This window comes from Hemicordylus capensis, chromosome 5 (genome assembly GCF_027244095.1).
Source record: "Hemicordylus capensis ecotype Gifberg chromosome 5, rHemCap1.1.pri, whole genome shotgun sequence".
NCBI lineage: Eukaryota > Metazoa > Chordata > Lepidosauria > Squamata > Cordylidae > Hemicordylus > Hemicordylus capensis.
Genome location: NC_069661.1, coordinates 84,781,298 through 84,809,073, shown reverse-complemented (window position 1 = coordinate 84,809,073; position 27,776 = coordinate 84,781,298). Strand labels below are relative to the sequence as shown.

Below are 27,776 nucleotides of genomic sequence, written 5' to 3'. Positions count from 1 at the left end.
GAATGTGTCTGCCATTGATGTCTCCAAGTTTTGGACACAATTTCTGCAATCTCGACATCTTCTATCAATCACACGAACACTGTAACAATGCTGAAATGCAAAATGAACTGTGTCACAGAGTTCCAGTTTCTTCAGCCATATTACTTTACATCAGCTCTCTCTCCAGCAACGTCCTGCCTCTCCATCTGTATCCACTAACTCAAGCTGAAGGAAAAAAGGGACCTTGGAACTATTTTGGGGGAGTAATTAGGTTAAATACTGTGTCGTTGAAAATTATTGTAAACAATTGATCCTTCATTGGAATCCATATTAAGGGTACTACAGGAGCTGTGTTGTGTGTTTCACTTGTGTTAAAAAGAGGAATGTGCTAACTTAACTATTCTATGCTAACTTGATTCTACTATTTCTTCAATGGGTCAATACAGAATGAAATATCACAGTAGAAACCCTTCCCCCCTCCCGCCACCAAAAGTGTTATTAACTATGCATAGTCTGTCCGTTATGACTTGCCTGGAAATAATCTAAAAATATCTTCCCCATAGTTCTCAGAAACTGGAATGCAGTCAGCTGTAGCAGACCAACCACTGTGTTTTTGTCTGCAAACACCAATGTTTTTACCTAGCGTTCTTACAGATTGCAACATGATAATAGGCAAGAGGGGAAGTGGTCCTTTTCTCTGCTCTCCTTGGATATGAAGTAGAACACCAAACTCTAACATGTTGAAAATATATATGGGTTTTGAATTGCTCAGGTTTTGAATTGCATAGCTAATACAGTAAGGATGGAAGGACAGAGAAGGAAAGGAGTTGGGTTTTTTGTATACAATTTTACTTAGAAAAGGGCCACTGGGGTTTTGGAATTATACTTATTGGGATGCAGGTATATGTGATGCTGGTTTTTTTAGGAATGTGTATTTGGGTAAAAAAGACTGCACAAAAAGGAGGACGTAACTTTGCTTCGCAAGCAGCTGCAATTTGCTGGATTGCTCAATAAAGAAATGCATTAATGTGTGTTAGGGAGGAGATGGTGTTATACACCAATATTATGTTCAGGGCAGGGGCATAACTATAATAGGGCAAAGGGAGACAGTTGTCTGGGGGCCCACTGCCTTAGGGGGCCCCCCAGAGGTAAGTCACATGACTGACCCCTAACCGTGCATCCTCCTGGGCTTCCTTCAGTTGTATTCATCCTCCGAAATTGATGTGAGTGTTGACCTGGAGCTACCAGAACAGCATGTCTTTCTCTAGTACCATTATAATTTTAATAATGGGTTTTTAAGGTTTTTAATGTTTTAAATGATTTTAATTGTAAACTGCACAGAGACGCAAGTTTTGGACGGTATAGAAAAATTTTAAATGAATGAATGAATGAATGAATGAATGATTTAATGACTTGTATGGTCCACAATTTACAAAACCTTTTAAAAAATAATTTAGGATGATGTTCGTTCTCTCTATATCTATCTGTCTGTCTGTCTGTCTATCTATCTATCTTTATATATATAAATTTTACTCTGCATTTTGTTACCACTATTCAGCCTCATTTAAGATTTCTTTACTTCATGAGCTGAGCTTCAGTGAGGGGGACCCGTTTTAAAATCTTGTCTCTGGGCCCACTCCAACCTTGCTACGCCGCTGGCTCAGGTATTTTTCTCAGGGAATTTATGTTTAATATTTGTTTTATGTTCATAGGAAGCTATTAATAGTGGTTATGTTCAAAGGAAACTTTAACAGAGTCCTCTGATTTCAATGGAAATCTGAAATAAAAGGCTGAGCATCTTGCACAATCTAATACAATGATTTTTATGCCCCTTCTATGGTCACAGCTGTTTACTTTCTTCTCACTGGACCTCTCTCACCTAGTCACAAGCATTTTACATGACCAGCCCCCAAGAATGTCCTAGATTTTGTTATGTTCCACTACATCAACCTGCAGGATATCTGCGGAATTTTTTTGTTTTTCTGCATCCATGTGGAAATTCTCCTAACATTTAGCATTAGCCTATGTAATAACGCAGTGGGGAAGTAACTTGCCTAGGAAGCAAGAGGTTGCTGGTTCGAATCCCCACTGGTATGTTTCCCAGACTATTGGAGACACCTATATGGGATATCGGATATGCAGTGATATGGGAAGATGCATAATCTCATACTGCGCAGGAGATGGCAATGGTAAACCCCTCCTGTATTCTACCCATGGAAACCACAGGGCTCTGTGGTTGCCAGGAGTCAACACCAACTCAACAGCACAACTTTATGTTACTTCACTACCTGTTTGCCTCACTTTTGAAATTTCCTACTCAAAAAGGTTCTGGCTCTCAAACTTCTGTACGATCACTTCTGAGGACAGAGGCCTACATTTCTATTCATCTCTGTTCGAGCATCTACCAAAGTTTGGTCAAGTCAAAGCTTTCCTTATCAATAGCTATTGTTACTACACTACTACTAACAGAAATTGCACAATGAAATCTCAAACATGTCAATCAGCTGAGCTGACAATGTTGATCCAGACAACATTAACTGCTTCCTTCCTGGGGTCAGGCAATAGCTGAGTTATAGAGCAGATGCTTTGCTCTGGAGAAGGTCCCAGATTCAATTCTGTTATCTCCAGATAGGACTGAGGAAGACCCCTGTTTGTAATTCTGGAGAGCTGCTGACAATTAATGTAGACAATACTCAGCTAGATGCACTAATGGTCTGACTCAGTAGAAGGCAGCTTTATATGTTTTCTACATTTTAGTCCTTCATTCCACAATTCACCCTATTCCTCTACTTACTACTTTGGTTTCTAGCTCAATTATTCAATGAATTCTTGCTATGTATAAAATCTATTCAACTGGCTAACACTGAAGAATATAAAGCATGACCAACAGCTGTCTATTATTCATTCATTCATTCTTCTATACCGCCTCCTCCAAAGACTCTAGGCCAATAACAATTAATTAATTAATTAATTAATTAAGAAATGCCTGGTGAAACAGTTAAGTCTTAAGAAGGGCCTTAAAAGCAGCCAGGGAGGGGGCTGAACAAATCTTGGGGGAAATAGTGTTACAAAGAGAGGTGGCCACAGAGAAGGCCCTCCCATGGGCCCAGGCACCACACACTATACCAGGGCCTGGGACACTAAGGAGGGCAAGCTGAGAAGACCTCACAGGTCGAGATACAACTGGCCAAGAGAGGCAATCTTGGAGATTTTATTGATTGATTGATTGAGTGAGTGATTTGATTTGATTTGATTTGATTTGATTTCTACACCGCCCTTCCAAAAATGGCTCAAGGCAGTTTACACAGAGAAATAACAAATAAGTAAGATAGAACCCTGTCCCCAAAGGGCTCACAATCTAAAAAGAAACACAAGATAGATACCAGCAACAGTCACTGGAGGTACTGTCCGGGGGGTGGATAGAACCAGTTACTCTCCCCCTGCTTACAGGTGCTAAGCCCATAAGGGTTTTGTAGATGAGAACTAGCACTTTGAATTGGACCTGGAAATGAACATGCAACCAGTGCAGCGACCGTAAAAGAGTTGTGACACTATCAAATCTAAGGCCACCTATGAGGTGAGCCACTGCATTCTGGACTAGTTGAAGCTTCCGAATCATTTTCAAAGGCAGTCCTAGGGAAAGTGCATTACAGTCATACAAATGAGAGGTAACAAAGGCATGAGTTACTGTTGCCAGGGCCTGCCAGTCAAGAAAAGGCCGTAACTGGCGAACTAGCTAAAGCTGGGCAAAGGCACCCCTGGCCATGGCCTCCAACTGCTGTTCAATCAGGAGCCGCTAGTCCAGAAGGACCCCCAGATCACGAACCTTATCTCTCAAGGGAAGCGCAACCCCATGTAGAGATAAACTCACACACAGCAATTGGTGAGATCTCAGACTAAACAAGAGCAACTCGGTCTTGGAGGGATTAAGCCTGAGCTTGTTTTGGCCCATCCAGGTCCTGACAGCTTCTAGGCACTGAGCCGGCAGATGTATGGCATCACCTGTGTGTCCAAGGGTAGAGATATAAAGCTGAGAATCATCAGCATATTGATGAAAACTTACCCCAAACCGATGGATGACTAGGCCCAGTGGCTTAATGTACATGTTAAAGAGAATGGGAGCAAGGACTGAGACCTGTGGAAGCCTACAAGAAAGGGGCCAGGGTGCAGAACACTCACCCCCAATCAACACTGACTGGAATCGCCCAGTGAGATAGGATCAGAAACACTGAAGAACAGCCCCCAATGCCCAGCCCACTTAAGCGCTGCAGAAGGATAGCATGGTCAATATCTGCATATTAGTTGCATTCAGTCATAATATACATACAGTTTCTAAATGTGGCAGATGCCTTATGTAGTTGGAGCTTAAAATGAATAACAACAATAACAACAACAATAATAAAACTCCCTCTCTAAAATGTTTCTGTAGGCTCATAAATTACAATAACTAAAAACTATTTTAGCTTCTTTATTCTTGCCTGCTGGCTCCTGAGCTAAGAGACTGATCTTATGCTTTATTTCATGGCAGCAGTAGAGCAAAGGATTGCACTCAGCACACCTCTTATGCTGGCACTGGAAGCTGGCTCCAGTCCCTGCACTAAATCTGAAGTAGCCATACACTTCTACTCTTATTGTCACAAATGATACTTTAATAACTTCATAGAGAAATATTTAACTCTTTCTCTGGCTACATTCTTGAGCACAGATAAGAGTTAATTACCAAGGAATCAGTCATAGTTAAACATTGGAATTTCCAACTCTGGTTACTAGCTTTGCCCTTGTGTCTTTAAGAAATAGCCAGATGAGCACAAATGTAGCACATAGAGCTTTTATTTTTACTTCTCCATGCCAGGAAAAACTTTCCCTCCTTTATTTCTGCATGCCACAGGAAATTAGATTAAGAAATTAGCCATCCTTCCTTGTACTATCAAGCCTAAGGTATGGAAAGCTTGAGTGACTGGGGATGAGCACAAGTTCTACTAATGATAGTTTTATAGAAATTCAAATGAGAGCTTCTTCTTTAGAAATCAAAAATGAACCTTGATTGCCCCCCACCCACCCAAAATAAAGAAGCCTGGGAGCTTCAACATCTGGGTCCGATTCATTAGGAAGTTCTCTAAATAAGCCTCATTTCCACGTGGATCATATTAAACTGCCTTGCAAGCCAGACTGTTAATCCATCAACCCCAGTATTGTCTGTGGGACCTTCTTCGTGCAAAATACATGCTGCACCATGCTGCAGGGCTGAGCTGACCTGAGGCTACCTGAAGCAGTTGCCTCAGGCAGTAGATTCACAGAGGTGGTGGACCCGTGGCAAGTGTCCTGTAACCAGCAGCCACTTCTGTGGTTTTATCCTGTCTCTGTACACATACACCCTGATTGCTAAAGCAGTAGTACCTGATCAGTGTTCCCTTGAAGGTGTGCGCGCATACGTGCGTTCACACGTTTTTTGATGTCTACTCACTTAATTTTAGATGCCGCTCAGGTTGAATCAGCAGGATCCAATTCTGAATGCATGTGTGCACACAGTGCCTTGATACTGCCGCCCAGAACAAAACCCATTCCACACACAGATGAAAAAAATTAGAGAGAACACTGTACCTGAGTGCTGCTCGGGGGGTGGGGTGAGCTTGGGGGGGGGAGGAATATGGCTTTAAACAGTGGCAAAATTACCTGCCTCATGTACCCAAATAGCTCTACGGGGCAGAATCAACCTATCCAGCATCACATAGGCAGGCTGTCCCATACCCGCTGCTTAGCTGGCCTCTATGCATGAGCATTTTGACTGTGAGCCTCTGTAGAGCATTTTGGGTAAGGGCAGCTAGTAAGTTTTGCTGCTGTATTTTCCCACCCTCACTGACCCTGCCCTGGAGTGGCACTCACCAGCCACTGATGCTGTGATGCACCAGCCACTGATCCTCCTCTTCTTGCTGGATTTTTTAAAAGAGAGGAGTGGTGGTTTAGTGCATCTCCTTCCTGTTAGATATTCTAAGCCACCATTCCTCTCCTCCTTTTAAAAATCTGTCAGGGAGCAAGAAGGAGACACTGTGGCAGTGGCTAGTGTTCCACCAAAGGGAATGATAAGGGAAGGAGACAGCACTTTGCTATGCTGCCTCAGGCACTAATGAGCATGGGTCAGCCCTTGAGATATGGTCCCTCTCCTGTATAAAGAAATATTGAAATTGTTCACAATACCTTAGAGGCTACATGCAGCCTGTGGGAAACACATTGCTCAGCCTAGAACAATGCCTGGACTCTTAACATTTAACTTCTAAGAAAACCTCATGTAGAAATACTATGTTCCAAATTCTTACAACATGCGAGGGTTATCTTTAGATATTTGTGGATTTTAACTGCATAATAATTCCAAGCAGAAAGGACACTCTTTCCATTTTATCACAATTCCTATTCCTCTCATCAACTTGCAAGCATGATCAAATTTATTCTTCAATCACTTGAAACTTGTTAATAAATTATTCTGTGAGCTCATTCATCCATTCTCAGATTCAGAAGGTTCTTTTAAGATTTGTTAGGAAAAATTACGACGGATGCAAGTTAGTCTTGGGAATAAATTTCCTTTTTTGCTCTTCTATAGAAGGTAACAGATGACACGGACCAAGATAAGTCATAGCTAATCTGTTTTCTAATGCAATGTTTCAAAATGGTTGGTGAAATATTGCACAGGTTGCTTGTACAACGTAAGTGATCAATACTGGATGCTGGTTCTTCCTAGAAAAAATGGCATTAATCAAAGTTGTTCATAGTGCATGGCCATATTAAAAATAAGAGTTGCATAAAATACAAATGTCAAAATATTTCTCTTTATCACGCACAGAAAGACTTACCATTCTCACTGTCCGACTTGTTTTCATGCTCGGTATCAGTTAAAGTGAGGGCTGAGTTGGAACGGCTTGAGAGACAGGAACTGCGGCCTGATTTGACCCCCCTGCCCCAAAGTCTCATGGCATGTTCTGGAGACATCACTCCTTCATTTTCAGTATCAGCATCTGACCCTGCACTGATAGAGTAACCTCTGTGGGGGAGCCCCATTTCAGCACAAAATGCCAGTCCTCTTCGAGTTGCTGGTTCACAAACTCCTAACTGCCTTAGGGTAAAATTCTGTCCTGATTAGGGAAGAAAAAAAGATGACAAAACATAAGAATCTGTTTTTCCCCCCCTTAGAAAACAGAATCCTTAAAGTAAACACACTTTAACTGTACAGGTTTTTTCAAGTACAGATGGCTCTTGTTATTTGTGTGGGTAACCCTTCTTGCCTATAGGTGCGAATATGGAAATGGTGAATAAGAAAACTTTGAGTCAGTGGGAATTGGGGGGTTAGGTTCAATGTTCCCTCTAGCAGGGATTCCCAGATGTTGTTGATTGCAACTCCCAAAATCCCCAAGCAAAAGCCACTGCAGCTGGGGATTCTGGGAGATGCAGTCAACAACATCTGGGAATCCCTGTTAGAGGGAAAAGTGGTTAGCTTCCTTGAGCTTAAAAAAGGTCCAAAAAAAGCAGAAATAAAGAGAATAAAGCATAGTATCTTACTCTCCAGGCCCGCAGCTCTCCAGAAAGGGTCCCAAAACCTGCAAATCCTCTAAATTTCTGATTTATTTATTTTTTTAAAAAAAATTCAGGTGGGGGTGAGGAGGTTTAGAGCCACAAAATGGCTCCATCCTGCAAAATGTTGGCCAGAAATGACATAAGTAATTTCTAGCTACCCAGGACCCATGGATAAGCGAATTCTGCCTATTTTTAAAACCATGGATAAAGAAACTGGGTCCCTATGACCCAACCACAGATATGTGCAACCAAGGGTGCCAGGACTGTGAATAATGTATATCCAAATATCTTTTGTTACATATCAAAAAATCTTTTGTTAAGCGCAACATGAGCTATGGTCAAGTAAAGGTAAAGTGTGCCATCGAGTTGGTGTCAACTCCTGGCAACCACAGAGCCCTATGGTTGTCTTTGGTAGAATACAGGAGGGGTTTACCATTGCCTCCTCCTGTGCAATATAAGATGATGCTTTTCAGCATCTTCCTATATTGCTGCTGTCCGATATAGGTGTTTCCCATAGTCTGGGAAACACAGTCTGGGAAATATACCAACAGGGATTCGAACCAGGTACCTCTGGCTTGCTAGTCAAGTCATTTCCTGCTGCGCCATTAGGTGGCAGGTAGATCCTTTTATTTATTGCAATCTGCAGTGACCCATTTCTTTCCCTCCTTCTTATTCATTCTTAATCAACTACTTAAGCTCATCAGGAATTATCTCAGGTAGAAAAGAAATACAGAATGACCTGTAAATGAAGAAAAGCTTGTTCAGAATATAAAATGATTAATTCTAACAGTCCTTTTTAACTTTATTAAAATGTGGAAGTAACTAGTATTTTGTCAGTAGTTCTTTCTGTCCTGGCTAAAGTGCTAAGAAATAGGATGCTTTCTCATCGAGATGCTATTTGTCATTATAAGAAAAAATTGTTTCCCTCTAGAACAATGTTCATTAAATTAGAATAAGGGTTCATCTTTATTCAATATTTTTGCTTTAACTGACTGAACACCTAAAATCAAGTAAGTACAGTATAATTCCTGAGAAAGAACATGGAGGACTCTAGCAATGGATGACTGCATTTCTGTCTCTAGACTTTCAATGTTTGGTTTGATGGTTTTAGTCAAATGCAAATAGGACATATTTTTTAAATTTAATTTTGATCTTTCTTTCTTTTTAGACAGGAGGGGTGGGAGGAACTGAATGGATATACAACTGAATTCTAAGCAGCTATGTGAATAAATCAGCTGCAATAAACTTGAGACACTTCAATAATTTATTTAAATTATGACACTTAAAACATTACTGCTAGTAAATACTATATTTTCAGCTTGTTTTTATTTCCGGGAGTCCTCGGTCATATTTATGATATATTGTAGCATGCTTGTTGCAGCTATTTCAGAGAAGCTTTGAAGTATGAATCCTAGGAGCAAGATTATCATATTGCTAGATCTGCAGGTTAATTTTTTAAAATCTGGGAAGCATTCTGGTGCTCTTACTAGGTATGTTGTTGTGTGAATATTTTAAACATGTGTAAATTTCAGAAGCACAGAACAGGTAAGGGGGGAAGAGGGAAAGGGGAATCTGAAGATCTACACATGTACAGAAGAATGGATAGTTCATGAATGCAAAAGGAGTTAATGCCCCAGACCTTGACAGCTTTCAAGTGTGCCAGTTAATTACTTTATTGCTGTGGTCATATCAGTTGTTGCAATCAGTTTTATCCCAGTCAGTATTGTAAATGGATTCTGACTAGGACACTCATAAATAATGAAAAACCGTTGCCGCAATTAGCTACAAATCAAATAGTACTTATCACTGAGTTGTGAATAACTAACAGAACAAAAATGCATGGAGGGTGAAAAGGCAACTGTCACAGCAGTAAATAGCTATACTGGTGAGTAAATTGTGTGAAGGCCATTAGGGAGGATGAATTGGTAAATACATCAGCTCTTAGAAGAGCCTGTTTAAATAAGAATCACTGCTATGTAGCTTATCAAAGTTTGTGTAAAGGCTGAAATCTAGAGCTTCCTGAATGATCAATGAAAGATGTCATCAGTGCAATTTAGTCATTGTGCAAGTCCCAAGGTTAGAACTACGTAGTACTTGACTGTGAATAACAACTGCAGTTAGCGTAAACAATTTCCAGGCATATCTGCCAAAGCTAGATTCTGTTTCTCACAACTAGGGCCAAACTGCATGTGACATTTAAAGTGTCATTAGTCCACTGGCGGGAGTGGTCATTGCTCCCAATGTATGCTTTTTTCCAGGGTGATAGGGAATCGGGATCCAGTTTCTTTTTCCCCTAAGGGTGAAAATAGAGTTATTTTCACGTATCGCTGTTCCTGAATAGCCAGAAATGACTTCTGACATCATTCTGTAGTGCTGAGCCTTTTTGTGGCTCTTTTCTACAAAAAGAAAAGAAAGAAACCAAAACCAAAACCCCCCAAAAAGAACAAAATTTGGAGGGTTTGGATGTTTGGGGGACATTGCTAGAGAGCTGAAGAGCAAGATACTTTGCTTATTTCTGTTCCCTCGGGGTTTTCTTTTGCTTTTCTGCACACTTCAGTGTGCTTAGAAACCTAACCCCCAATTCCCAGAGGGTTGAAATTTCTTTATTCAGGGTTTTGTTATCTGCTGAAATAGGCGGAAACAGAACTCCCACAAATAAAGAGAACCTCCTTTGTAAGAATTATAACTGTGGTGTGTTTGCTTGATGCTGCATACAAAGAACAAAGAATAGTTGGTTTAAAACATATATTTATTACTAACATTTATCCTCTTTCTTTCTTAGATATTCAAGGTGGGCAAACAATAATCCAACTAGACAACCCCGCACAGAGCATCTGTGCGGTACTTTGGGGCCGGCTGTTTCCCCCTCCCTCTTCCTCCTGTCCCGGTCTCTCCTCTCTTCCCCTTCCCTCCGGCCCGCGCTCCCCAGCCCTCCTCCCCTCCCGTTCCTCCCCCCGCACAGAGCCGTGGTGGGCGGCCAAGAAGGGCCCTGCTGCCGCCAATTTTCCTCACCCCCGTCCACCTGCCACCGCGGCTTTTCTCTCCCCCCACCCACTGCCCACCACCGCCTTTCTCTCCCCCCGCCCACTGCTCGCCGCCGCCTTTCTCTCCCCCATCCTCCACTGGGCGACCAGCCAGCCAGCCACCACCAACACTTTCTTCCCCCTCTCCTCCTCAGTCCTCACTTTGGAACTCTCGCAGCATGTCGCGAGAGTTCCGCCGCCAAATCCTGGGCACGCATGTCCCAAGAGAATTAAATATATAGATAACTGTTTTTAAAAACCCTCAAAATTACATTAGTAAAGTAACAATTCAGAGATCTAATTTTTTTAAAGGTAAGTATAAAACAGGCTGTTTACTGGCCTTTCTGAGAAAAATTAATATGCCGACTGAGGACTGGAAAGGGCTTATAGAAAGGAAAGTTAGTTGAGATTACCAAACCCCCATACTCATGCCAATTTCCTGAAGTCACAATTCACATGGCTAAAATACGACCCAAAGAAGAAGTACACAATAACGGAAGTTTGCGATGTTTACATAAGAATGGTCCTTCCAAATGAGTGGGGGTGGTGCTGCGCTAAACAATATGCAGCTGCCTCAGGGTTCCTGGCAATTACATTACTCCTCTCTTTCTCATTCCACCATGTCCCTGATAGGGATGTGCATGGAACCACGGAGGCGCGGTCTGGCACTGGGGGGTATGTAGCTTTAAGGGCGGGGGGTAGTACTTAACCCTCCCTCCGCTTTTCCCCCTCCGGCGCTCAACTTTTTAGCAAAGTTTTTGGGGCAGCAGCGTTCCTCTCTGACGCCCCTGCCCCTGTCGTTGCCCGGCAAAAGTGCAAGCTGAGTGCACACATGCGCCCGTTGCGGCACACGCGCTGCACACGTCACACGTTGCCTTGCTATATGCAGCATGTTGCCACATATACCGTTGCAGCATGGCAGCGACGGGCGCACGTGCGCCGCAACAGGCACATGCGTGTACTCAACTTCCCCTTTTGCCGGGCAACAATGGGGGCAGGGGCGGCAGGGAGGAACGCTGCCACCCAAAAAACTTTGCTAAAAAGTCGAGCACCGGAAGGGGAAAAGCGGCGGTCCGGCACACATCTCCAGTCCCTGAGTTAATGAGAACTGTGATGTTTGCAAGCTAGCAATTCATCAGGTACAGCTGTGCAGGCTTGTCAATGATTAATAAGCCCCCACAGCTCTATCTGATGAATGGCTAGCCTGCAAGCAGTGCCACCCTTGTTCAGGGACGTTCTTCCCCATGGACTTGGGGAACCAAGTCTGTGGCCTCACAGGCCTCACTCTCAGGGGAGGGGGCTCCAAATCATCCACGCAGCCAAACTCAGCTCTCCCTTCCTGGCTGCCACTGCTGCCGCACCCGCTGCCTACATTTTGGAAATGTGTAGGAGAGGAAGAGTGTCTCAACCAACCAAGGCTTTGCTCTCCTGCTTCAGGAGCTGCCTTCTAATTACAAACAGGCTGCCCATTGGCTACCCAGCATTTGTTGTGTCATGTGCTCCACCCCTACCTCTCTCCTTTCAACAGTGTTCCATCACAGCAGCTCATGGGTAATCTGACTGACTGTGAGCTGAGTTTAAAAATCAAAGAAAGAAAGAGACTGCATGTGAGTAAAACAGGTATGAGTGGGAATGGAGAAAAACACACAGAGAGAAAACAAAGCTATACTGAAAAAAAGAGAGAAAACACATATTTGCAAAGAAGAAACAGAGACGGAGGAAAAAGACAGGGGACAGGGGAAGAAAGAGAGAGAGAAACAGAGACAGGAAGTTTTTTTAACCTTTTCATTGTCCAATTCTCCTGTAAAACTGCAGTTTTAGTTTCCTTTCCCCAGCACTCTCAGCCTTTGTTTTTGGATTTTTATTTTATTTTCTTGAGGCAGGGCGGGGGGAAGATTGATGCAGTTTCTGTCTTCTCAGAGACTAGACTTCGCTGTTGTTTATTTACTTACTTAATTTATTTATTTATTTTATTTCTATGCACATTTGTGCAACCAGCCCGATGCCAAATATGGTATGTGCATATGGTATGGGAAGCATCTTTAAAAACAATCTTTTGTTCAGTCATATTTATTGCAGCACTGCAAGAGAAAAGCAAATTAGCCCCAACTTCTTGCCTGCTTTTCTGAACTGTGGGTCCACTTTCCCACCCAGCCCACAAGTTTCATTAAAAAGCAACAAAAATCCCAAGGCTTCCCTCCACCCCTCCCCTGAAAAATTACCTTGTTTTTTACATCTTTACATTCTGCAAATTCAGTTGTTTTAATACTGGATCTTTCAGAGACAGAGGGGAGAGTAGGTAAAGATATATGGGGCGATGGGAATATGTTAAGTTGTGTGTTGAAATGTTTTGGCAAATGAATATTTGCATAAATATACTTGTTTTACATTATTACATTCTTGTGAGTTCAGTTGCAGTTTGTGCCCTCAAGAACCCATGCATGAAAAATACTCTGTCTCTGTGTGTGTGTGTGTGTGTGCGCGCGCGCGTAGGGGGATGATGCTTAACTTGTGGGGTGGGGGGAGAGAGGCTCCAAAGGTGTTTAGGTGATGATACTTAATTTGCAATGGGGGAGGGGGGGCTCAAAAAGCCTTTAAGTCCAGGCTACAAAGAGCAGTGAGAGAGAGAGAGAGAGAGAGAGAGAGAGAGAGAGAGAGAGAGAGAGAGAGAGGGGGGGGGGCAACAGAGCTTCCGGGAACCAGATGCATCTTGTTAGGACATCCTGTATGTGTACTGCAGCAGCTAGTTTACAAGATCACCATTAATATATGATAAATTAAGTGGAAGTTAGAGGAAATTGAGCTGAGGTTTATTTAGGTGAGTAAGAAGTGTTCACCAACTAGTTCATCATGAACACTAGATGCATAATTTTAAGTCCCATATAAGATCTTTTGTATGAGTCTTGTTTTTGACCCTATGTTCAGATTGGTCACTTGTCCCAGATGATGTGTTGAAGTCTAGAAGACTTTTGCAGGACCCTAGCCTCTTGTTCTGTCCTGAAGCCCCACCAACTCTTTCCCCCATCTTTCTTCCTCACCACACACTTTGAGGGAAGAAGTAGGAAGAAACAGGACTTCTAGCCAGTTACAGAATCTCCCTCTTGCTTGGCCTTAGAAGTGCTTTTAGGGGAGTTGTGGGAATCTTTACTGCTATTGGAAAAACTCTAGCTCCCATTTTCATTTTCTATTGTTGTCCCTTCTCTTTCTCATCTATGCCAAATCTTTGCTCTGTTGCATATCAAAAACATGAGGCTCTGAGCTGGCATTTACTGTTTGCTCCCAGTAAATCATAAGTGATGGAGACCTGCAAAAGTCTGTACTTGCTGTAGAAGAGCATATGATATGAGGATACTTCTGAAAGAAACAGCAAGCCTCAGAGTACCAGTGCTCTTTCCCTTTCCATTATTCATGAGATAGAAGCCCTTCCCAAATCCAGTACTATGGAGTAGGCTCTTTCACTACACATGCCTTTTCCTCTCAGTGGAAATGCTAAAAAGCCCAAATCTCATTAGTGGAGTGGGGGAGATGGGTGGAAATGGTTACAAGGTGCTAACCGGAAGAAAAAACAAGATGGGGGGCCTTAAAAAATTGTTACATGACATGAATGTAAAATGAACCAACACAAATAGATTTGTCGCATGAATGTTCTTCTGGTATAATGCAATACTACAGAAACAATTAAACATTCAAAATGTAGAAAGTGGTTAAAAAGAGCGAAATTAAAAATGGGAAAAGAGTAAGCAAAGACCACTGATACTAGTCCATCATCACCTTTCGAGGTAATCACATTGATAATAATGCTTAGCACTTACATAAATAACACTGTCAACTCAGTAAGCTGATGGCACTTTATGGACATTAGCTGATTAAGACTTTCAGGTATTTCACACTATAGGAAAAGCTCCATTTTAGAAATAAAGGAATTAGGTTAGGGAGCTTTGCCAATTGCTTAACAGGGTGTCAGTCAAAAAACCTGTATAACATTTTTTGGCTATTTCAGATGTCACGTGGAACCATAGTTAAAGTCTGGTTCTGTGCAATGTCTCTGAGCCTCGGGAATATGCTCGCTTCCCTCCCCTGCCCGTGTGAGCCTCAGAAGAATTCTACTTCCAGCTTAGGTTAGAAACAAACCAAGACTGACTTATTCAGTCTTGGTTTATTTTAACCAGCTTGCTTGAAATAAACATTAATATGAACCCAAGTTTTGAAGGGGTTAATTTCAAGTAAATTGGTTAACATAATAATAAAAACAAACCAGTTGGTTCAACATTCTGACCAGTCTTGGTCTGTTTTGAACCTAAACTGGAAGTCAAATTCTACCAAGGTTCACATGGGCAAGGGAAGAAAGCATATGCTCCAGGGGTTTGGGAGATCGCACAGAACCAGGTTTTAACCACAGTTTCAGGTGTCATTTGAACTGGATCACAGTCACATTCTCTAGAATCGAAAATGCTACCCTCTAAGCTCTAACGTCCCTCCCTCTTTACCAGAGAATGAAGATGCCAACTTCACTTTCCTTGTAAAATACTCAACTACCCTATTTGTTGTCCTTTGGCCTCCTCTTTTGTAAATATATGCAAATTGCTCCTGAAATTAACATACCGCTATTCATGTCAATCAGTCATCACAGCAATTATACAATACTTTTTCAATAATAGGGATTCCGCATACTTAGTATAACACTATTCTGTGTTCGTGATTCCATAAGGCTTCTTTTAGAGACTAAAGTTATAATTGATTATTTTATTATTATTATTATTTTGCATTTACATCCCGCTCTTTCTCCAAGGAGACCAGAGCAGTATACTACATACTTAGGTTTCTCTTTCACAACAACTCTGTGAAGTAGGTTAGGCTGAGAAAGAAGTGACTGGCCCAGAGTCACCAAGCTAGTTTCATGGCTGAATGGGGATTTGAACTTGGGTCTCCCTGGTCCCAGTCCAGCACTCTAACCACTACACCACGCTGGCTCCACACTGGAGGTAACATTTTCATTCCTATCCTAAACTCAGCAGAATAAGGCCACCTAAATTATTCTGAACCTTGGATTTTTTTTTAAGCATTAAAGTAAGTTTCTTAATAGACTAAGGACAGTGGTGGCTTTTAGCATTTTAATATTCTTACAATATGATGTTCTCCATCTTCTCTCCATGAATTCATACCCAGATTCAAAAGCTTCTGGGCTCGGTACAAGTCCTTTTTCCATTTAGCCTTACAACTCATCCTACTCATCAATAACATCAGTTAGTGATGTTGCCCAGACTCATATTTTTGGAATATGAGTCTCAGGGGTTTGTAATGCTTGTATCAAATAAGAGGCAAGTGCAGCGGGGAAGGAACTTGCCTAGGGAGCAAGAGGTTGCTGGTTCAAATCTCCACTGGTATGTTTTCCAGGCTATGGGAAACACCTATATTGGGCAGAAGCAATATAGGAAGATGCTAAAAGGCATCATCTCAGACTGAGTGGGAGATGGCAATGGTAAATCCCTCCTGTATTCTGCCAAGAAAACCACATGGCTCTGTGGTTGCCAGGAGTCGACACCAACCTGACGGCACAACTTTACCTTACTAATATGATTCTAGAATTTTTATTTGGCTCAAATTTTAATCCAACCAGAGAGCTGGTCTTGTGGTAGTGGACAAGCATGACTTGTCCACTTTGCCAAGCAAGGTCCACCCTGGTTGAATATGAATGGGAGACTAGAAGTGTGAGCACTGTAAGATATTCCCTTCAGGGGATAGAGCCACTCTGGGAAGAGCAGAAGGTTTCAAGTTCCCTCCCTGGCTTCTCCAAGATAGGTCTTAGAGAGATTCCTGCCTGCAACCTTGGAGAAGCCACTGCCAGTCTGTGCAGATAATACTGAGCTAGACAGACCAATGGTCTGACTCAGTATATGGCAGCTTCCTATAATGCTCCTAAGAATTTCCTTCTTACTTTCTTCTACAGCCTGCTACAAATCTCTACCTTCCCACCCAACCAGCTGCTTGTCAATTCCCCAAATCTCCTACCCCCTTTTTGCTAACCCCACTTAGCAGACATGAGTGGTGACAGCACTTCAGCAGTCTCAAGGTAGGAAAATAAGAGGGAGGTCTCTTACCCCTTTCTTTCCCTGATTACACAGTGAGCCACCAGACCAGGTCAAGGTAGTCCTTTGGAAATGCAGTTTTTCCAAGGGCATACTATCCCAGATTAGTAAGCATGGTGGGAAGGAATGTGATAACAGAGTGGGGGAATGTATGGGGGCTGGGGGCTGAGGAAACAGATGAGAGAAGGGGATTAGCAATGCAACTGGTAAGCAAATTTGGCTTAGCTTGGAAATAAATTGTGCTACTTCCTGATCTTTTTGGAAACAAGTCATCTTATTTTGAGTCAGCCGCCCAATGCAAGTTTCTTATGGGGCGGGCGAGGGCAGTTGTCCATCACTTCTTACAGCTTGTCACATTTCTATTGGGTTCTGTTACACACTTCCTAGTAAGCTGTGTTTGTGTATTACTGAATCAAATGGGTGACAGCAAAGTGGTGGGCAGGAATTGTGCATGTACCAGACGTCACACTTGTCAGCAGGCAGGAAAGAGAGCTAGCCCAAACAATATGGTGCAAGAGCAATCATGCAGCTTCTGCAGAGGGACTTGTTATCCTATAAAGCACAATGACTCAGCTCTTTTGAGCTGCTCCAGAGGCCTCTTGTGTCTTTGCCTTGTTGCATAGACTGGATCCTTCCTCCTCAGCCACCATAAAAGAGTGATAGCTAATGTGGCTATCAGCCTTTCCCAGTTCCAAGGCTCTCTTCCTTCTCACTTTGTTAGCTGCTGCCAAGTAGTGGCAACAGTATCATAGCACCTAGTGCATATTATTATTATTATTTACTTTTGATATCTCGCTCTTCCTCCAAGGAGCCCAGATGACTGGCAAGTACTACATACTTAAGTTTCTCCTCACAACAACCATGTGAAGTAGGCTAGGCTGAGAGAGAAGTGACTGGCCCAGAGTCACCCAGCAAGTATCATGGCTGAAAGGGGATTTGAACTCAGGTCTCCTCGGTCCTAGTCCAGAACTCTAACCACTACACCACACCACACCACATATGGGCTTGTGCTGCACATACATAGGGTTCTTGCCTTGCTACCACCTTTCTGCTTTTATTATCCATCTTCCATGGACAAACTAGGCACCTTGACTGTTCATTCTGCTGCTGCTAAGATTCCTTTTTTGTTACTTGATTAGCCTTTTCCTCTCTATAGCATTAAATTCCCTGTCTTCCCTTTGTCCCTTTCTATGTCTGAATAGCACAAGCACACACACAAAGGTGGGCTTCTCCAAGCCTCTGTTACATCAAAGGTATCCTAGATCCATAACTAGAATCACCAGTACATGCAGAAATACTAGTCTAGTGAACAATATACATAGACTGGGAGACTTTTAAAAATATTTTCTAGGCAATTTTGTGTCTTTAGATAAGCAACATAAGCCTCCTTTCTACAAAATTCCCCCTCCCTCTAATTTTCTCATCCTTAACCATGTACCCATGGTCCCTCATTTATTTTGCAAAATCACAATTACATATACAAAATAAAAAACCCAAAGCATTTTAAAAGTCTTTAAAATCCATCCCCAAATGACTATTTTTATAATGATTCGCCTACCTCACAGGGGTGTACTGAGGATTAATTAGTTTGTGTTTGCAAAGCACTTTGAAGATGAAAAGCAACCCAAATGCCAAATAATTTTATCATATTTTATTCTATTTTGGAAATCCTTTGGAGAAACAATAAGACATTAATTGGTTTTCAGTTGAAAGTGATAACAATCAGTGGCTTTTTTGAAGTTATTCTATTAGCTACTGGGTTTTGGTTTTTTTAATGGCATATTTTGAAATACTGTAGAAGTAAGCACTATCAACTCTGTCATGTTCACGTTCCCCCCTCTAGAGCTTTAATTCAGTTCAAATTAACCTGCTGTGAGCCTGTGTATAGCTGTTAATGCCAACATGGCAAAGGGTACTTGGGTACTTTTAACAAACATAATCAACCACACAAAGGTACTTTCTGTAATCTTACATTGTTTCAACTTTAACAAAGAGTGGGTATGAAAAGGTCAGTTGCAATTGTATCCTGAGAGGACTAAGGTAATGATGATTGGCAAATTTTATGACCTGGAGGTTTGAGAATACATGTCACATTAAGCTGATGATACCCTGATCAGAGCCCTTGGAAAGCCAGGCTGCAGTGGTGGCTAGTACATTTCTCTTGTCAGAAGTTTGTTTTTTTCTGGCCAACATCCAGAATAATGAAATGCTGCCCACACACCACAGAAGAGGCACAATTTTTGTTGATCTCTCCTTCCCTCTGAAGTTCACTGTGACTTCCAAAACAGTGTACCTGTGGGCTAGCACCCCTCCAGGACTCATTTTCAGGAGTCACAGTGGGCTTCAGAGGGAAGGGGACAAAAACCTGTTGATCTTCAGAGGGAAGATCAACAAAAACTACCCCTTTCCCTGCAGTGCCTGTGTAGCTGTGCCAGCATTTAGTTTGCCTGGATGCTGGCCTCAGATTTTTTTGTCAGATTTGGATCAAGCTGCATGATTTTCTATCTCAAAATTATATTATAATAATCTCTTCTTAGGACTGTTCAGAAACTGAATTTGGAAGAGAATATGTTCCAAGTGGACAAACTTCTTTCTGGTGTTCCAAGGGCTGCATGGTCTTCACACATAGTTGTTCAAGCAAATATCAAGGTGCTAAATATATCTTAGAGCAGGGGTGCACAATTTTTGGCCCCCCAGCTGCTGTTGGACTACAACTCCCAGTATCCCCAGACACAGTGGCAAACAGGCAATGATGATGAGAGTTGTAGTCCAACAACAGTTGGAGGGCCAAAATTGTGCAGTCCTGTATTAGAGTTTACCTTACTACCTATACACCATCACAACTATTAAAATTAATTGACTATTCTCTTGAAAGTATCATTAACAAATGGAAATGGTTGACTGCCCCATAACAATGGAATTTCTTCAGGAGGTTGCCAGTCAGGCGCTTCTACAATATGAAAAAAACCCTGCGTAGACAATGGGTTATATCCAAACCCTGCTTTTCACTCACGCTATCCAGCATGGAAGACAAGGGAGGCGATCTTCAGAAGGAGGTATTCAGGGGATATAAGGGACTGGGGACAGAACTGGTGGAAATTGGAGCCCCCATGTCTGAGCTCTGGATGGCACTTGTGAAAAGTGGCTTCCATTCATTCAAAGCAAGTATGGGTGCAATCCAATTTTATTTTCCAACTTTTAATTTATTTTTTCTATTTACTCTTTATACAGTGCTTGCTATTTATTGCCAACTTCCCAGCTCTACAGCCACACACCATGCCCATCATTAAGTCTGCAAACTCAAACACTCTTATTTGGAAGTCAGTTCCATTGAAATCAATAGGACTTGCTTCCTAATGAAATGGTTAAAATCAGATAGTAAATCATTTGTCATCAATCTGAAATAAGGTAGGGGTAGAGCTAAATGTTGTATGTAAGAATAAGACGACAGATTTGTTTAACTGCTGTGTTTAAATACAGGCACTTAAAGTTTAAGAGAAAGAAAACCATGACCATTTAAATCTTTTCATGCTGCAGCTGACATTTATAGCAGCTGAATAAGATTAATCATTTTGTTCTATGAATGAATCATGTTGAGTAGCTAATATTTAAAAAGTAATAAACTTTGGATTCACATTAATTAAGCACTGCAGTTCTGATTAATGTTTTAGGCTTTTTCAGCACTGTTAAATGACAGTCTTACAGTCCAGTAAATTTCTTTTATTTTCCTTTTTTATATGTAGCAGGATAGGTTGAACTTGAGGATGGTGGTAGATGATGAAGGGTCTGTTTTCAAACAAATCAGTTCGCACCAAATTTGCTGTCATGCTTACTTTAACTTTATTATGACTTCTATGAAAATCCAAATACTGCTATCAGAAAGAATATGCAAAATAAATTTGCTTAAAAACAAATTCATACTGCACAATTTACTCCTGCTATTCAAATCATTGTATTCACACACTTACACAGAAGAAATTACATTTAGTTTAAATTATCACTATCAAATGTTTGTTTTGTGATACTAAAACAAAAATCCATAGCTAGAAAAGTGCTAAAATTTGGAACCAATGCAGAGCATCAAGTAATGCAAATGTCTCTCTACAGCAGATCATTAAGAAACAATCCAAACAGTATTAGTTAATTCAGCTTTTATTTGATCTGGAGACAAAATTACTGTAGCACCTTGGATACTAACTTGCTCTATAATTTGCATTATAAAATGCAACTGCTTAAACAATGTAGAAATTTTATAGTAATTTCACAAATTAAATTTACTCATAACAATTCTACAACCTCATAACTCAGTACACTATATTGGTTTTCTACAATATACCAAACTAAAATTATTTCTACAATAGTCAACATAAATAGGTTAATATTTAAATGCTAGAATGACTAATAGTTTTATTTTTATTAAAATGTCTGTTGCAGCCTTGGACAAAATAAATCCCCTGTAAGACAATGGGAAGCAAATGCTTTTTAATTCACGAGTCACTATGCAAGAATGCAGAAATAGTCAAGGGTAAGCTGAACTTTATCAAACCTACAGGTAGTAATCACAGCTGCTAAAATAGCAAGCATTAAAAGAAGCCAATAGTCCATACCAAATGCTTTTAAAAGACCAACCAGTCAACTAGATAGCACCATATGTCTTTACAGAAAACATTTAAGGAATTGGCATTTTAGTCCTTCAGCCAAACCCCATGTACTATATGCTGACTGATAGCTACACAAATCATACACTTCTGTGAGAAGCACTACATAAGCAACAAAATAAGGACACTATTCTGTATTCCATCCAAAAAACCCACCGCCTCTTCTATACCTGCCAACATGTCCCTATTTTCCATTTACCTGAATGATAAAATAGGGACATGTTGGTAGTATGTTACTAATGATACAACACAATTCACTACTCAAACAATTCCGAGTTTTTCATCGCAAGTCCCAAGAGCGAGGGCTTTATTTAGGCCTAAGTGCAGCTCCCTGACTAATTGTCAATTGAGCCTGAGCAAAGCTTTGGATGAAGCTGACTAATCTGCACAGGCCTCCTGGCCCTCTGCGGAGGCAACTGTGGAGTCCTGCATTTTGCTCACTGCCTCTGAGAAACAAAGACCACTTGAGCCTCTGCACAATTTTGGAAGGCATATATGGAGGACTGGGAAGTGTAGCTCTTCCCAGCACTTTTGCCATAGTGCTTTTAAGAGAGCTCTGTCTCTATTAAAAGGTCCTCCTAGCACTGAGAAAAGACAGCACTGTGCAGAAGGGGAAATAGCTCTCACGTTGAAGTTTTTTTGCAAAAGTGGCCCTCACTTAAAAAATAGTGAAGATCACTGCGCTAAACAAACACAATTCACTAGTTAAACAACATGTGCATGCAGGTCTAATTAAGACGAAAGTGTCAGTAGGAGATCTGTAAGTTTGACTTTTGTCCCAAATTGGCTGGAATCCAGATTAATGTTGCTTCTTCTTGAAAAATTGGTGTGCATGCAATGGAGGAGAGGCAATTTTTGGCAATATTCCCCTTCCCTCTGCAACTCACCATGCCTCCCACAAATATGTCCTTGAGGGTCCCACAATCTGCAGGGACACATCTTCATTAGACACAGAGGGGTGCAGAAGGATGGGTATTGGTCAAAATCACTCTATTTCCACTGCATGCAAAATGTTAGTCTGGATGTCAGCTACTGCTTTTAAAGTATCCTCTGTTTTATCAAGTAGCTTGTAAGGGAGTTGGTGCTAAGTACAAGAAATGTAAACCACATCCATCTTCTTTTTCCTCTTTTATTCTTTTTTTAAGAGTTCAGTAATTTCCTCCCCTGAAGCAATCGTGTATACATTTTGAAGTTCAACTGGCCAGTAGCATCTGGAACAAACTTGTAAATCAGAAACAAGTACTTTCTGGATAAACAATTACTAGTAACAATGTTAAAATCAATGCATCAATAGACTGATGTAATTATTCAAGGGGATTACTTCTAATTATAATGAGAAATAATTGCAATCCCTTTGTTAAATAAAAAAATCTAATGTTCTGCTTTGCTCTGATCATGTTGCCTCTAATTGGCCCACAAATGATTTGCATATGGAGACCATCAAAGGGAACCTGGTGGTAACTCACACTTGTAAACTTCTTCAAGTAATCAGCACAGTTATTGTAGATAGATCTGGGCCACAGTGACTGGATCTGAAAGTACCCTGAGGTAATGGCACATCAGTACCATTTAGTGTCTAAAATCACATCTAAAGGACTGAAATATCCTGAAGAGTGACAGTTTCAGGTTTTACATACTTTTCTCTCAAGCTGTCCAACATCCAATATCTATCTTCTAACAGCCTAGCTGGCATTACTTTGTAGGTATGAAACCATTCAATATTTCAGCTGCACGGCAGTTTTGAAGGAGGGAGAATGCACTTCCAATGCACAGCTAATCTTCACAGTTAGTTGTTACAGAGGATGATGGGGCATGCATGATCAGTGAAATAATATCATTTAAGTCAGTAAACACTTGTTTGTGAAAAACTATATACAGTATCACAGCATGAAACTGCACTTCTCCCTGGCCTTCGATACTGTAAGCAGCAGTGACAATGAAACAGGGCCAGCTCAAGGGGTTGTGGTGGTGCCCTTGGCCAATTTTGCTCTAGTGCCCCCACGCCCATTTTTATACAGGGTTGGGTTTTGGTTTTTTTTGTTAAAAACCATAAATTATTATATGTCTTTATTGTTTACTTCATTCAGTACATTTTACTAAAATTACTTCAATATTTTAATAATTTTAATTCACAAACAACATTATAACATACACAGAAATTAAACATGGGCTACTCATTCATATTTCCCCCCTCAAAATCTCACTTTCCTTGCTTTAGCAGCTGCAAACCTGTAGATTATTTAATCCAGATCTAGATCCTTAGCAATAGCACGTTAAATTGATAAGGCTGCCAATCCATCTAACTGATCTTGATACTGAAGTTACCTGGCAATGCTTCCATGTGGTTGTGGCTATGCTGGGAAGAAGGGTTAGTACAGAGACCCTTTCACATGGGAATCGGACCTCTATGCTGTACTTGTGCACAGCCATGCACATGTTTTTGTGTAAATGGCTGTACATGTATTCACTTTAAAAGTGAATCCGAGTTCATCTGTGTTCGAATAAAAGAAGTTTTGCACTCTAGCCCCAATCCAGTGATAGTAGTGCAATATTGTGCCTCATGTAATAGGTGAAAGGAATGAAAGTTGCTATGGTGAAAAATAACACACAAACACAACTCTCTCTATACACACACATACCTTCTGAATATACCTGCCAATACCAGAGTTTGCATAGACAATCCTGCCATTTTCTTATCTTCCTTGTATTGTCTCCCACCCCACTTCCACCTCCAGATACAGCCTCAGGGGATGCAAGACAGATAGAGCCATCCCCCTTCCCCCATGTCTGAGCAGGACAGAGTTCAGCAGTGAGCAATCCAATCATTCTCATCTGGCTGAAGAATCATTCTCAGCTGGCTGAGCTCCCTCCTTCCATTGCAGGGCTCACTCTCACAGTAAGCACACTTAGCTCCCCCCCCCCAATCAGGACAATTAATTAGCATACAAATGGAGCTTCTACAGTGAAAACAGCTTTTGTTTCTGCCCAGGACAGGATGCACCTAAACCTAAAATGCCCCCCTTTTTTGCCAATATGGCCAATGCCTTGAGTCGGCCCTGCTATGGATGCAGCATGGGCCATGCACTCTACATGGCATGCTTGACCCAAGGCAGGAGGTGGGTGAGAGCTTACTCTTTTGAATGAACACAATATATACAATCCTACTTCCCACATTTCTGGTTTAGAACACAACCACTGACCTAAGCACATGGAAAGCCCCTTCTACATGTATCCTAAGAATTAAATGGATAATTTAGCATCTCTCAGTCATGCTTGGCATGAGGATGACATGCCTAATGACATGCCTAATAAGGTGAAATGATGGTGGCCATGTTCCTTAATCCAAAGAATTACAATTCTATACAATAGATCTAATCTAATAGATCAGACACTGAATATAAATACACTGTGTCTCTTATTTTTGATATTTTGCTCAAGCAGTCAGCTGCTTAGCTAATATGCCTTTATATACAGTATCAGCTGAGGATGGAAATAACTGCTTATATCATACCAATAATAACATGAGATAAACAGATCATAACTAACTTCTTCAGCTGCTCCATTGCTCCCCCGTTGCACTACGGGATGCGGGAGAACGTTCTCCTCCCAATCCCACCTCAGGACTCAACTTCAGTGCCAATCATGTGGGCGTGCAGCACAGCGGAGTCCAAGGAAGTGGAATCCAAGGGGCGGAGTCCCACCCCAGCTCTAGCAGCATGTGAATAACTGTACCCACAAACAAATCTGTACTTGTGTACACAATACACAGATGGTATAAATGTTGAACACAATATGTGAATAGGGCTAGAATATGATGGAAATTAGGGATGTGTAATTCCGTAGAGGAATCCATCTCACATGTGTGACTGCTTTCTGTCATATAGCCAAAATAATGTCACAGTCTACCTACCTAACATTGGCTGATTGGGGGGGACATGGGGGAGCTCCTTTTTGTGCTTTGCTGCTCCCCCCAAATTGCGCTGCACCCCCCACATGCCCTAAAATCAGCCCCAAATCACCTTTTTTTTTTAAAAGGCAGAAGCCACTTTGTGGCTCTGACAAACAAAATGGTGGCTGGAAAAGAACCTCTGCAGTTGTTTCCGGCCATCTCCGATCTGTGGAAACGTGAGGTTGATGTGGTCCTTCTCCCCGCTTCTTCCGCATAAGCTGATGTCGGGTGTCTTTTTCCTGACTGTGGATACATGAATCCGCGGATAATGAATCCATGGATATTGAGGTTCTACTGTATAGAAATTCAGGCAAAAGGCCAATCAGGTAAGACAGCCTTTCACAATGAGTCCCCAAAACTTACCAGCTCATAAAAAAAGTTTACCAGCCAGTCTGCACATTTTTTAGTAAAATGCATGACCTGGGAAAAAGAACAACCTACTACGGTATCTTACAGCTTACTGGTTTGTTTTTATTTCAATTTCCATCCCAACTCTTCCAAATCTCAAAGAGATGACATAAGGTTACAAAAAGCTTCTCTTCCTAGTTGTGTGAATTTGTTCTTAATCATTATAGCTGAATGGCTCTTTACAAGCCTGAGGCAAATATAGTGTAATTAAAATGCATCTGCTTATTTATTCTGATTTATGACTGACCCTGGCTTGGATGCTCAAGTTTTGGCAAGTCTCATGGAAATGTGAATTCCATAATAGAGAAACAATCACATAGACTGTGTCTGCACAGCCTGCCTATTTTCCTATAGGAACAATGCAGCTCAGAAGTAGATGAGAAACTTTGTTTCCTTGCAACAGCTTCACAACAATATGGGAAGCCAAAATAGTTCTGCAGTTGTCCTGCCAGCTGTAGGGGCTGGCGAAAGACCAGGATGAAGCTCTAGTTGTATGTAGTTTTCAGCAACTGGATGCACTGCCTTAATCTGACCCCTGAAATAAACACTGTGTAAATCCTACCAAATATTATTCTCAATATACCTTTGTTAACTTGGCACATGAATAGCAATGAAGGCATTCTCAGACCTTAGATATTTAAACAGGATATTTTAAAAAATAAAATAATATTTAGAGACCCTTCCTCCTTGTTAAAGTTTTTTGAAGTGAATAAGTTAGTAATATGATAGATACTTAAACCATTCCTGAATCACAGAGAAGACTGGCATGAAGGGTGTGGACCTCTCAGAGTACAAATGATGTATACTCATATAAAACATATTTATACTATTTGCATTGGAACATCATGCCTACCTTGTCTGCTATATTCATCTGACTCCCTGTGGACCAAGTCTTTTACTCGGGTTCCATACAGCAATCTGGAGGAATCATGATCAAAAGCTTTCAAGGTTTCACTTGAACTGTAGGACTTCTGTGTAGGCACTCTGCACTCATCGTTTTCTGCTGAAGAATTCGTGTAACGCCGTTCCTTGTCTCTTCTGCTCTTTGTCAGAGAGCAATAAGGTCTGCGTTCTTTCACATCCATGCTTCATTCCTTCTGTATGCACATCAGGTCAGATTACTTGAAATTCTGTTCTGCATTCAGTTTAAGTCCACCTGTAAGAGGATTAAATAGATTGTGTATAATTTATTTATATATTTATATAATACTATATATCTATCATGATGTAGAAGTTCTACTCAAACAACATAAAGCTGACTTTTAGATACAATTGAACTGTACTTGAGAGAGACCAAAATAGGGTACTTATCCAGCAGTATAAATGGCAGATTACTTGAGAAATCCCTGCCAGCAAAATGAGTTACAGCACACCGCACTAAGGGTGCATTCTACCAAGAACTGCTGCTATGTCCCATGCATGTCAGCAATTACATATCAGCAAGAAAGTTGCACAGCATCAGTTCCTGGTAGACTTCAGTATAAAAACGTCACTAAGGAGTCTTACACCCACAGCAGGAATCTTACCCCCACAGCAATTGCATTTCCAGAGACAAAAATTGCTGACATGCTGTTTACTTCCCTCATCTCCTAAAAAAAAGCTGCAAACATCCCCCCCTCCCCTGCATCTGTTCAACTAGCATCTGCTTCAGCCCTGATGCTTGAATTGAACAGGAACAGGTAAAGTTAACATTTCACTTCAGTTGAACAGACTGATTCTGTGTACTATGCAAATCATATTAGGCAGGAGCTACTGCATTACATTTAACGTTGAGGAAAGCTTCTTATGCGTAACATCATCAATATGGTGCACAATACCCTGCCATTCGATGGAAGAATGCTTGCACAGACCTCCGCAAGAGAAGACCCATGTTGAGCTTTAGAAATGGGAGAAGAGAATTGGGAGTTGGGTTTTAGAATTAAAATATATAAATGGTGTGAAGAGGGAGATGGACTTTCTCATGCTCTAATACTAAATATTAGAACACAGTATCACTCAATGAAGCTGATTCAAGGAAGGTTCAAATCAAGGCTGACAATATGAAGTTCTTTACAATGTCTGAGGTCCAAACTAGTGTTGAACTTGCGCAATGAAAAAGCTGAAAACACTT

At 41.2% G+C, this 27,776-nt stretch overlaps 1 protein-coding gene across 28 annotated transcripts in view; it reads right to left on the bottom strand.

Annotated features, from left to right (window-relative positions):
- The window catches only part of TENM3 (teneurin transmembrane protein 3), a 2,371,016-nt gene that overhangs the window by 517,918 nt on the left and 1,825,322 nt on the right, over nucleotides 1-27,776 (bottom strand). For 25 of the 28 annotated variants that reach the window (XM_053252610.1, XM_053252608.1, XM_053252605.1 and 22 more), the window contains 2 exons: nucleotides 26,520-26,822; nucleotides 6,825-7,103 (listed from right to left, as the gene is read on the bottom strand). In XM_053252610.1, the coding sequence (XP_053108585.1) occupies nucleotides 6,825-7,103; nucleotides 26,520-26,751 (511 nt within the window). In that variant the 5' untranslated portion in view covers nucleotides 26,752-26,822. The remainder of the gene's footprint in view (nucleotides 1-6,824; nucleotides 7,104-26,519; nucleotides 26,823-27,776) is intronic. The other 3 variants (XM_053252633.1, XM_053252636.1, XM_053252637.1) reach the window with 1 other exon arrangement.